General features: G+C 41.1%; 1 protein-coding gene across 1 annotated transcript; it reads left to right on the plus strand.

Annotated features, from left to right (window-relative positions):
- Positions 1-6,509: 6,509 nt before the first annotated feature.
- Positions 6,510-7,262, plus strand: LOC104222637 (uncharacterized). Its single transcript, XM_070164811.1, has one exon. It carries the CDS (start codon positions 6,510-6,512, stop codon positions 7,260-7,262), a length of 753 nt encoding a protein of 250 aa, XP_070020912.1.
- The last annotated feature ends 6,147 nt before the right edge of the window (positions 7,263-13,409 follow it).

A 13,409-nucleotide genomic window follows, 5' to 3' on the forward strand; every position in this document is an offset into this window, starting at 1 on the left:
CTTTTAAAAGTGTGTCAATTACACACCACTTCGGTGTTTGACCACATCTGCTTAAAAATTTCTGTTACACGCGCCAATCAGCATCCGACACATGTCAATAAATCGAGAGAGAAAAAAAAAAGAAAAACTGGGAGAAAAAAAACCTCTGCTCCCCCCCCCCTCCAACCCCCTCTCCTCATCTTCCCAAAGAAAACATTATAGAAAAGAAAAAACCCCGCCCCCTCCTCATCATCCCAACCCCATCATCTTCTCCACTACCACCAACCCTTCCACCATAAACACCTTCTTCCCTAATTATAGATTCAACTCTTTGCCGATTTTTAACAAGTTTTAACAATATTCATCACAAATCTTTATACAAATTTCAAATTCAAGCTCAAACCCAAAACTTCAAACTTGTTAATTGTGTTTTTTAAATTTTACCAAAATTAATCACCAAATTTTCAGCATATTTTTAGTAAATTTTTACTCAACAATAATCACGAATTCAAACTAATTTTCTAGGTCATGGAACACCAAAATCAAGAAGACCCGATTAAATGTTCAAGCTTTTTCAAAAGTTCAATAATGATGATTTTTACAAGACTCAATAGCTCCTCTTTTCTTCTTCTTTTTCTTTTTCTTCTTAGTCATGGGGGTTGGAGAAGCAAAACATGAGGGGTAGATAAAACAAGGATGGGGGTTGGGGAAAAAATTGGGGGGAAGGGGAGGAATCGCTGGGGTGTGGGTTGGGGAAGAAGACATGGGTTATATTTTTTTCTTTAATTTAAAAAGAAAATAGTTTAAAAAAAAGGGAAAATAGAAGAAAAAACTTAATTTCAAATGAAATTTTTAGTTTTCACGCGCCTATTTTATGTGTAATACACGCGTGTGACACATGGCAAAAAAGGTATTTAATTGACATACTTTTAAAAGTTTTGGTGTGTAATACTATTTCCGTGTTTAACAAGTGTGTAAGATGAATTTAAGTACAAGGTCGATGGATAAAATATGTATTTTCCCATTATAATATTCCATTTTCCAAATTCCAAAACATACTCGAGTAGAGATAGTCCTTTGGTTCTTAAATTAAACTCCTAGTTTGATTTTTCTAATGACTAAAGTAACAGGAAAAAGGGAATTATCCGAAACAACTTTCTTTTGTAAATTTCACCTAAAAATAATAAATTAGCTGGAAAAAATTAAACTCTAGCACAAAATAAATACTAACTATTGGAGTATATTGGATTTGAAAAGTAAACTGGGCAGATATTTATGGTCTGGTTAATGGTTATAGTAGCCAAGTAGACATTAATTATATTACACATTTCACAAGTGATTTAAGCAAGTAGGATTATTTTTTGACCAAGTAGCTCCAACAGTTAGCAAAATATCCTTAGGCTCAGGTAGGCACTTATGTTATGTCCCTATTTGACTATTAGAGATGGCGAGGAGGAAGCTATAAAATGCTTAAGCTTTTGGCAACGAATTATGTAACGAATGGACAAACTACCTACTATTTCAATACGAATTCTAGAGCTCAAATGCAAATTCGGATAACAATTCAACACTCAAACTACTGAAACTGAAACTACTGAAATTACAATGAGAATTGCTGGAATGTAGAAGTAGCTAAGCATAGAGATAAGAAGGAGAGATGAGAAGCTTAGACTCAGAGCAAGGAGATGAGAGGAACATACATTTTCTTCTTCAACATTCGGCATCATCCCTTCTTTCTAACTGATAGTCCTTTTTTAACCAATTGCTAAATGGGCTTGGATCCCAAATAAAACACTATAATATTTTACTCAGCTCAATAATTCCAAAGGCGGAGCTAGGATTTAAAGTGAAAACTTTTACCTCCTATAGCAAAGGTATACACCCTATTTATTATAAACTAAAATTATTTTAAAATATTATTTTCAACAACTACCTTTTATATCATATAGCAAAATAGGTATGTATCGTATATACTACCATTGAGGCGTGAAATACACTATTTATGTTTTTATTCTCTCTTTCTTTCAATTAACTCATGATTCTCTCGCAAAATTTTTCTTCCTTCTCTCTCTCTCTTCGAACAAAATACTTGCTTGTAATCGTGAATTCTCTCGTTGAATCTTCTAGGGTTACTGCAATTGAAAATACTTCTAAAGTGTTGGGAGAAAGAGGGGAAAGACGGACCTTTTCTTCAAAATCATATTCCTCCATAGCAAGGAGGGGTTCGTCGCTCTGAGACTAGGGCCACTACGCGGGGAGCAAAAACGATGTCGGAATAATCCGAGTAGAGCATGGTACTGTAACATGAATGACAAATACTGCAATATTTTCTACGCCGGAGAAGATTGAGAGCCAAGGTTTTTGTTCATCTCTATTTTTAGTTTTAATACAATGTATATAGTATTTTGCTTGGCCGGAAAACGCCATCTCCGACTAACTTTCTTCTCTCCTTTGTTATTTAGTCACATACCATGATACAAATACCATTGTATTTTGTACAAATTCACTCAAACACATTGTATTTTTGTATAAATATATTTTTTGCATGTATTTATGTATTTTGAAGGTTTGTATTTTTTAATACAGTTGAATACACTTGTATTCATGCATACTGTATGTACAGAATATAAACATTAAAATACACTGAATACAAATATTGAAATAGAACAGAACATAAACAGTGAATACACTTAATTTTAAAATACAGTGAAATTCAGTAAAATACACTGAATATAAATAAAACATAGTGAATACAACCAATGAAATATATTGAATACAGCAGCAATAATATGTATTAGGAATAACTAAAATATTGTTAATACAAATATATTTGAATGCACTACATAAAAAATAGTGAATACAGTAAATACAAATATTTAATCTAATGAATGTAACGGTAAAAAACAAATATTGAAACACATTAAATACAATAATTAAATATAACAGTTATATACAACTGATAAATCATTCTAATTAATTGGTTTGATAATGACGCGTGTTAAAATTGATTTTGTTGAGTTAAATTAGGACTGTATCACACTAATTGATCATACTTCCGTTATTAGACAGCTGGACAGACCTATTTTTAAAGTTATTGTCGTTATTGTATTCATGAATACATGGCGCGAATACATATGAATATAATCGCGTACAGCTGTAACCCCTATTTTTAGAGGGCTTTTGCTACTGTATTCATGAATACAATAACGCGAATAGAGCGAATACACTACCGTAACAACTGGATAGTAGATATAGGAAGTAATTATGTATATGGTAGCTATAGGAAGTTAATAGCCACTAAACAATAGTGGTTTCGGTGCTTTCAATGGGATTCGAACCCAAGCATTTTCCCTGGAACCCAAAACCTTTGCCGCTGAATCCAAAAACGTTTGGTTACTGGGTTTGGCGTGCTTTATCTATATACATAGATGATTTTTTTCAACACAAATATAGGGTCCGAGAAAAAGTCACTGGGTTCGTCCGAATCCGCACACTCTACTGTAGCTCCGCCCCTATTATAATCCCTACTGACTCAGTCTCATCCACCATTTCTAGCCGTTGGCCCTTATGGAGTGAGCTTGGTTCATAAAAATTTACTATATAACTTCTTTTCATATGATATACGTCTCTCTCCCTTATCTGACTTCTCCTCCCCCCCCCCCGACTTCTTTTTGTAACCCAACGGTTATCTTTTGACCGGACATTGTACAGCGCCGATGCCGGCGGACACCCAACCCACCAGTTAAGTTTTCGGTCATCTCTCCCCTTCCCTCTCCTTCTTCTACTGCTCCTCTCTGTCCTCTGTCTTCCCTCCTTCCCACCCCAAACCCTAACAGTGGCCGACGGGCAACTGCTGCTCTGCCAAAAAAAATTCTGGCGACTGTTGGCAGCTTCACTCTCCCTCTCTTTCTCTCCTACTTCTCTCATCTGCAAACCCTAAATCCGCCTTTTTATTTCTTTTTCTTGCGGCATATTTGGGGCTGGTCAGCGACTGCCTTCGTCGGTGCCTGCTCCAGCGTCGTAAAAGCGGGCAACCAAGGCTGTCAGACAGTGGGTCACCAAGTGCAGTGGTGATAACAGCCCCTCCCTCCCCGTTTGGTGTTCGTTTTTCTTTTCTAAATTTCAATTGGAAAGTCGCGACGTTTGGACAAGCAGCACGGGTCACCTCCGATTGGCATTAGCAAGGGACGGCGTGAATTTGGAAGTGAGCGCGGTACACTGATCCAGGTTCTGTTCTCTGGAGTTGGTACCTCCAGGTCTCTTGTTTCCCTTCATCTTGTGGTAGCGTGTTGTTGTCTTATTAGTTGATACTAGTCTAGGCACTTTCTTTAGTGGACCTGTAGTACTTCCCGTTTCTTTTGCGTTTGATCGTTGCTTGTTTTGGCTATGGTTTGTGATGGCAAAATAAGGTCATGTCCTCAGGAGGGGCGGGAGCCGAGCATATGATAGGGGGTGGGGCAGGGGGAAAGTGGGGTAAGGAGGCAAGGGTGCGTTTAGGTTGAGAACTGGGTCGTGGAACGTAGGGACGTTAACGGGTAAGTCTATCGAGTTGGCAAAGATTCTCTAGAAGAGGAATGTCAATATAACATGTGTTCAGGAAACTAAGTGGGTAGGATCGAAGGCGAGGAATGTAGGTGGGTTTAAACTGTGGTATTTTGGACGTTCGAAGGGTAAGAACGGAGTGGGTATTCTGGTGGACAGGGATCTTAGGGAGTCGGTGGTTGAGGTTAGGCGGGTGAGTGATAGATTAATGTTTATTAAGTTAGTGGTTGGAGGGCTCACTCTAAATGTCATTAGCGCATACGCGCCCCAAGCGGGTTTGGATGAAGAGGTTAAGAGGTGTTTTTGGGAGGGTTTGGATGAAATGGTGCGTGGTATTCTGCCCACGGAGAAGTTATTTATAGGAGGGGATTTCAACGGGCATATCAGCATGTCTGCCAGTAGTTATGACGAGGTGCATGGCGGTTGTGGCTTTGGGGTTAGGAACGGAGGTGGAACTTCTCTATTAGATTTCGCTAAGGCTTTTGAGTTGGTGATTGCAAACTCTATGTTCCCAAAGAGAGAGGAGCATTTGGTTACTTTTTAGAGTACGTTGGCTAAGACTCAGATTGATTATCTGCTCCTAAGGAAGTTTGATAGAGGGTTGTGCAAGGATTGCAAGGTTATCCCGAGTGAGTCACTCGCAACCCAACATCGGCTCTTGGTGGTGGACGTCAACATCCCGATAAGGAGGAAAAGGAGGGTGGTTCGGGGTAGTCCGAGGATTAGGTGAGGTGCCTTGATAAAGGAGAAAGCTCACGAGCTGGGGAGGAGGCTATTGGCTATGGGGGCCTGGAGAAGTAGTGGGGAAGCTATCGGTATGTGGACGATGACAGCGAACAGTATTAGGAAGGTGGAATAAGAGGCACTAGGGGTCTCAAAGGGTTACTCGGGCAGGCACAAGGGTGACTGGTGGTGGAACACCGAGGTCCAGGGTAAGGTGGAGGAAAAGAAAGCGGCGTATCGACGGTTAGTGGAGATTACGAACAAGGAGGAGAGGCAGAGGAACAGAATAAGTTATAAGGAAGCTAAGAAGGTGGCGAAGTTAGCGGTCATGGAAGCGAAGAGTGCAGCATTTGGTCGCATATACGAAGAATTGGGGGAAAAGGCGGAGATAAGAAGTTGTTTCGGTTGGCCAAGGCGAGGGAGAAGACGACTCAGGATCTAGACCAAGTGAGGTGCATCAAGGACGAGGAAGGCCAAGTGTTAATAAAGGATGCACAAATTAAGCGAAGGTGGCAGACGTACTTCCATAAGCTGCTAAATAATGAAGGGGAAAGAGACATTGTGCTAGGGGAATTGGAGCACTCCGAGTGTCACCAAGATTTTAGCTATTGTAGGCGCATTAGAGTTGAGGAGGTTTGTCGGGGCTATGCATAAGATGAGCAGGGACAGAGCGACATGGCCAGATGAAATTCCAGTAGAATTTTGGAAATATGTGGGTAGAGCAGGATTGGAGTGGCTAACTGGGTTGTTTAATGTTATTTTCAAGACAAAAGAGATGCCAGAGGAATGGAGGTGGAGTACGATGATTCCGCTATACAAGAAAAAAGGCGATATCCAGAACTGTAACAACTATAGGGGCATCAAGCTATTGAGTCATACCATGAAAGTGTGGGAGAGGGTAGTGGAAGCGAGGGTGGGGAGGATGTGGTCGATATCCGAGAATCAATTTGGGTTCATGCCTGGCCGTTCCACTACGGAAACGATCCATCTTATTCGGAGGTTGGTGAAACTGTACAGGGATATGAGGAGGGATTTGCACATGGTGTTTATTGACCTAGAGAAAGCTTATGATAAGGTACCTAGGGAAGTTCTTTGGAGATGTCTGGAGGTGAAAGTGTTCCGGTGGCTTATATTAGGGTGATTAAGGATATGTATGATGGAGCTAAGACTCGGGTTAGGACAGTGGGGGCGACTCAGAGCATTTTCCGGTTGTTATGGGTCTACACCAAGGATCTGCAATCAGCCCGTTCTTATTTGCCCTGACGATGGATACACTGACACACCATATACAAGGGGAGGTGCCATGGTGTATGTTATTCGTTGATGATATAGTACTGATTGATGAGGCGCAAGGTGGTGTTAACGAGAGGTTGGAGGTTTGGATACGGACCCTTGAGTCTAAAGGTTTCAAGCTGAGCAGGACTAAGACTGAATACGTGGAGTTCATGTTTAGCAGCATGCGGGGTGAAGCGGATGTGGACGTGAGGCTTGACTCACAAGTCATCCCCAAGAAAGGGAGCTTCAAGTACCCGGGGTTGATTATACAGGGGGATGGGGATATTGACGAGGATGTCACGCACCGTGTAGGAGTGGGGTGGATGAAATGGAGGCTAGCGTCTGGTGTTCTGTGTGACAGGAAGGTGCCTCCGGAACTTAAAGGAAAGTTCTATAGAACAGTGGTTAGGCCGGCCATATTGTATGGTGCAGAGTGCTGGCCAGTGAAGAATTCTCATATCCAGAAGATGAAAGTTGCAGAGATGAGGATGCTGAGATGGATGTGCGGACACACTAAGCTAGATAAGATTAGGAATGACGATCGGTTGAAGGTGGGCGTGGCTCCCGTGAAAGACAAGATGCAGGAAGCTAGGCTTAGATGGTTCGGGCACGTGAAGATGAGAAGCCTGGATACACCGGTGAGGAGGTGTGAACGGCTGGCCTTGACAGGTATGAGGAGAGGTAGATGGAGGCATAAGAAATATTGGGGAGAGGTGATCAGGCAGGACATGGTGCAGATGTAGATTTCCGAGGACATGGCCCTTGATAGGAAGTTGTGGAGGTCGAGCACTAGGGTTGTAGGTTAGGAGACAGGAGGCTAGTGTGATAGTGTCTTGTTTTAGGCTGTTAGGGGCTCCAGTTGTGTTCTTAATACTTCTTTAAGGTCGAAAGTTAGGCTATAGTATATTTAGCGGCCCTGTATGTACATATTATTCCCTTGTGTATGTAGTATTGTGCCTTTGTTGATACTTAGTGTTAATACTTTGCTCTCTATTTTCTGGTTATTGCGTTGCTAGTGTTATCTGTTAGGATTCCTTTACTGCTACTGATACATTGTCTCTTTCCTTCTTGTGCTGAGGGTCTACCGGAAACAACATCTCTACTCCTCCGGAGTAGGGGTAAGATCTGCGTACACACTATCCTTCCTAGACCCCACACATGGGATCTCACTAGGTTGTAGTTGTTGTTGTAACTTCTTTTCATATAGTGGAATGGCAGTTAAGAGAATAAATCTAAAACTTGACTGATGATTTTAATGCTAGTGGATGCCTTAGATAAAATCAACTTGGTAGATCAAATGAACTCCTTATTCCCGAATCTACTTGCCGTGAAGAAGAACCTGCTGAAAATGAAAGGAGCAAGGGGCTACAGAACTAAGGTCAAAAGGAAGTGTGGCTTTAATTGAAGCAAGGGTAGGCCTCCTCATAAAAAGTTAAGAAGCGAAGTTCTCCAAATTGGATACCATTTGAAAAATCAAAAGGAAAAAAAGGCAAAATTTCTCATAACAAAATTTAGGCCGATGATCGAGGTAGCTAGGGGCAGCCTCAATTCAAGCCCACCCTACAAGTGTTCTTTTTTCCTTCTTTTTTTTCTTTTGGACATAATAGACTAGAAAATCGTCCTACGGAAAGATAAAAGCTAGTAATTATTTGTATATCAAAATCACCGAGAACATCGACTAAAGGTATTGAAAAGTACAGGTTTTGGAAATACTTAAGAAGGGTAAGAAATGCAAAATATTATGTTTGATTAGTACTTTCTTCAAACTAATCCCAAGTTGAAGATACAAGAAAATTATAAGGAAATTTGTATCGGTCAAAATCTTACCACCATCACCAGGTTGCCCACGATCCCCTTATCAGCAATCAGGTAGTGAAAGTCAACAGAGTCCACTCCATTTCTCCTCCGATATACCCGACAAATCGAAAAGAGCAACGCCTAAAGCTACGACCAGAATGCACCATTGACCAAAACACATCAAATCACATTGAGGGTAAAGGGATTTCGACTATATATAGCCAAGGAAGGCTTTCGATAGGGGGATTCCCGGAGAAGGGAAATCAAAAGAAAAGCTCCACTCCTATATCATAAGAGAGAAAAAATTTTGTAATTCACTTTTCTCATTGAGTGATGATAAATTTTAATAAGATTATCGATATTTCCATTGTCACTAATGCAATCATCATTACCAAAGTTTTCAATCTGGAATTAACTAAGTTTGACTTGAATTTACCCCTTCATCTTTGATTGATTTGTTCAAAAAGATTTCAATATCTTTTGAGTCAAATAAAATTGTCATGGATTAAGTCATGGCAAGAATATAAAAGAAACTAAATCGTCCATATTCTTTTACGTCATTACGTGCGAGATACATTTCATTAGCCATAAAGAAGGGAAAATACAAGTCAAAGAGAGGAGTAGCTAGAAGAAAAACGATGGTAAAGTCGGCTCCTAACGTCTTGGGAATGAAGTAAATTAAACGTGAAGAAACATTTGGACCGTTGAGACATTCATATCATGAATGTGGAATTGGTGACAAACCCCTTTGACACGAAAGCGCCAACCAAACAACTAATAACGTACGTCCATACTTCACATGTCACAGTTTTAAATCTTGCTTTGATTTAAGTTCTTCTGTATACAGTATAATAAATTGTTTCAGGTTAACTATACGATAATTTCAAGTAAAATATTGTATTAAGTGCTTATTTGTAATATGATATAAAAATAATAATCAACTTACTATAACATGCTAAATTATGCGATAATAGCATATTTTTTTTTATTATTATTGATAACTCTGTATATGGTGAAATCGGAGTGTCCAACTCCTCGCCATCGAAACACCTCAAAGGATCATCTCGGAGGCTCTAGGCTACAAGGCTACCGTCGAGTTTCCTCTTTCAAAGTTCGTCGACGCTCGACCTGGGGACAATATTGACCACGGCTGTGATAGAAATAGAGAGTTCCCAAGATACACGGCTAGGGCTGACAAAGTCTAGTATGCTACTCTAAACCTGAATCAGGGCGCCATCTAGCTGTCCCATCTCCATATTTGTATAATTAATGCATCTTGTACTATGTTGGAATTCCCCTCATATATAAAGGGGATCCTTATCATTTTAGAGGCTTATGTTGCTTCAATAGCTCCACACGAAATATACAAGAACATTCTCTCTGCTCTCTAACACATTCTTTTGATATTATTGCTTCAATTTATTATCTTCATTATTGTTCATTATTTATTGCTTATCATTAGCCATAAAGAGCCTTCATTGATTTTATTATAACTGTTAATCATACTCTGATCATCTTTGATAGCTCACAGTCGAGCTCAGGAATCGACCTCGAGACCCCCAAATCGACAAGCTCGAGGCCCCAATTGTTAACCTATCGATTTGGTTATCACCTTACTCCTTACTCTTATCTCGTTTCTAAATCTCACACATAGCATCATCTGCTTAACAACTAGCATAAAAATATATCACGAATTTTTAGAGTCCCGTAATCAAATTTAATTGTTATTACCATTTTTACGGTAAACAGTTTGGCGCCCACCGTGGGGCTAAAAATAATAGTGATTATTTTCTTGTTGGTTTTATTACACAACGCAAGTTATCTTTCACACCTATTCTTGTCCAAGATCTTCAAAGTTTAGGTCCAAATGCCTAACTCAGTAAATAGAGATGAAAACAACTACCTCGAGAACCGAGAAAAGAATGGTATGGTTGTTCCAGGTGTTGGTATACCACCACAGAACCCTGTGAATGCACCGGAGTCGACCTCCAAGGGTACGACCTCACGTGACGCCCAATGTGTTAGCACCGCTCCTCACACTCACCAGAAAACTCCTAGCATGGTAGCACCGGGGACAACTCCCCCAGTCGAACATGTACCAGAGAGATCGAGCAATAACAGATCGATAACCGATCCCGTCATCATAAAAATGCTCGAGGACCTCACCAGAAGGATCGAATCAGGCGAGAAAATGATAGAAGCTAATGATAAGAAAGTCGAAACTTACAACTCGAAGGTCGACCAAATTCCAGGAGCGCCCTCGATCATGAAAGGTGTGGACTCGAAGAAGTTCGTACAGAAGTCGTTCCCATAGGAAGCGGCCCCGAAACCCATTCCAAAGAAGTTCAGAATGTCAGATCTCCCGAAATATAACGGTACCTCGGACTCTAATGAGCACGTTACCGCTTACACCTGTATAGTAAAGGGCAACGACCTGAGGGACGACGAGATCGAGTCTGTCCTGCTGAAGAAGTTCGGAGAAACACTTTCTAAAGGGGCAATGATGTAATATCATAACCTGGTGATCGCGACCTACTCCGCACTACTAATTATGTAGCGAGAGAGGGTCGGAGCAGCTTTTACCCGATTTTGGGTCGGGATCGATATCCACAGAGAGCTAGAAATGGAGTCGAGTATCTATCTAGTTTAGGATTGCGTATATGTTCCAAATTACACTTCTAATCATTTTTGGGAGTTTTCTTTATAATTCTACTTTTAGCAAACTACAGATTGTAAATTAAGCTAAGAGTTAAATGCTACGGGTTGTTCAAATAGTTTAAAGGGCACTAGGATAGTGACATCCGCCTAGGTGGTCAATTGACGGGTACTTGAGTCTAAGGCACAATTGACATGATTGGGGAGTATGATATAACTATTGCACTACTTTACCCACTCTACACCCCTCGGTGGTTCAAGTGATTTTGCCCAATTGACTTTTTCAAGACCAACTGGGTATGCAAATTTGCACAAGCAACTTAGGGTTCAAGTCGGGTATTACTCTCTCGAGGTTTAACCCTTTAATTGGGGCTATCAATATCTTGAGTATGACCCAATTCCTTGTTGGATCAATTTCGGAGACTTAGACTCTCTTTCTCAAGAAGAGCCCTAGTCAACTAAACACAAACTAGTGTTTGCAACCACTAATTCAGCAATTAACCATGAAATTGACCCAAATATCAAACACTCATAATCAATTTAGCCATAAAATACAAGACCCATCAATTACTCACACTAGGGTTGAGCCACAACCCTAGCTATGAGGTTTATCTACTCATATTCAAAGAAGAAAAACAAGAAATAGATGAAGATAAACACATATTAATTAATTGCTAAGCTAAATATAGTGATTCAATGATGAAATGTAGTTAAAGTTGCCCAAAATGACCAAGAAAATCGACTCACGAGCGCAGCTATGCTATACCAATATCTGATGACCTAAAAATGGAAAAGGGACTATTTACACTAAGCTGAAAAATCTGGACAAAAATACCCCTACGGGGTTAATGCGGACCGCACAGAATGGAATGCGGCCGCACTAGGACTCTTCTCTCCAAAATCTAGCCCTCTGAACTCAGGCTCCACGGACCGCACAGAATGGAATGCGGCCGCGGTGACTTCTAGTGTGGTCCACACAAAATGGACTGCAGACCGCATTGGCTTCAAAGCTCCAAATTGCAACTTCTCTGAATCTTGGCTCTGCGGACCGCACAGAATGGCAGTGTGGCCGCATGGACTCCAGTGCGGACCGCACTAAATCTAGTGTGGCCGTATTGCCTTTTAGCTTGAATACCTGCTCTCTGAACCTCCTATGCAAACCGCACAAAGTGGTGTGCGGCCGCACTGGACCTATTTTGCCTAAGCTTGTCTTGTCTTTGGTACTTGTGCAAGTTTCACTCCTTTTGAGCTGATCTTTGACATATTGTCACTTTGTTGATCAAATCTGCAATCAAGCACAACTTATGAGCCTTTTAGGACTATTTTGTATGAGTTTCTAATCAAAGCATGAGCAAGAAGGAGTATAAAATGCATCAAAATACTTAGTTATCACCTGGCCCCAAACTTTATAGACTTATTTGTTATGCTAGTGGATTCCTTCATTAAAGCACATGACGGGGCCATCAAGGTGGCCACAAGGAAATCTGGCGTCTTCAAAATCAAGCAAAGTGAGAACGAAATGCTGCGAAAGTTCGTATCTCGCTTCCAAATGGAACTAACACCGGTCTCCGATGACTGGGCAGTGCAGGCCTTCACTCTAGGTCTGAATGAAAGAAGCTCGGTGGCTTCAAAGTAGTTGAAAAGGAATTTGGTTGAGTATCCCGCTCTGACCTAGTCGAACGTTCACAACCAATACCAGTCGAAGATTAGGGTCGAAGACGACCAACTAGCAGCCCCCTCGGGCTCAGTATACCCAAGTAAGCTTTTGGCGAAGGAGCTAAAGCCAAACAAAGAAAGCTATCAGCCATACACCGAAGACAGAAGGAACGCCCCGAGACGCAACCCACCTCACAACGATCGAAGGATAGACCGACGACAGAATCCTCGGGGACTCATCAACAGAGTCGGATTCGATAGGAATGCAGGGCCAACAGAGGTACCTCGCTTATCAGAATACAACTTCAACGTCGATGTATCGGACACCGTGTTCACCTTTAGTAAAATCAGAGACGCCAAGTGGCCCAGGCTTGTACAATCAGATCCTTCACAAAGGAATCATAACTTAGAGTGTAAATTTCACAACAAGCACGGCCACAGGACCGAGGATTGACACCAGCTCCGAAAAGAGGTAGCCCGACTACTTAACAAAGGCACCTCCGGGAATTCCTCAGTGACCAAGCAAAAAATCAGTTCCGAGAAAGAGAGGCGGCCAAGAAGAACGAAACAAATGAGCCACAACATGTCATCCACATGATCTTGGGAGGCATCAATGCCCCACAGGAACCCGTGATGAGATGGACAAAAATATCTATCACTAGAGAAAAGCGAACCCGGGGGTATATACTCGAGGATGCCCTCACATTTAGCGAAGAGGACACCGAGACCTTGTCTCAACCCCACAATGATGCACATGTAATCTCTTTCCTTGTAAATACATT

This window comes from Nicotiana sylvestris, chromosome 2 (genome assembly GCF_000393655.2).
Source record: "Nicotiana sylvestris chromosome 2, ASM39365v2, whole genome shotgun sequence".
In the NCBI taxonomy this organism is placed as follows: domain Eukaryota; kingdom Viridiplantae; phylum Streptophyta; class Magnoliopsida; order Solanales; family Solanaceae; genus Nicotiana; species Nicotiana sylvestris.

Excerpts from the sequence above, each read along its gene's own strand:
- LOC104222637 (XM_070164811.1), top strand. The coding sequence starts at position 6,510 with ATGGATACACTGACACACCATATACAAGGGGAGGTGCCATGGTGTATG.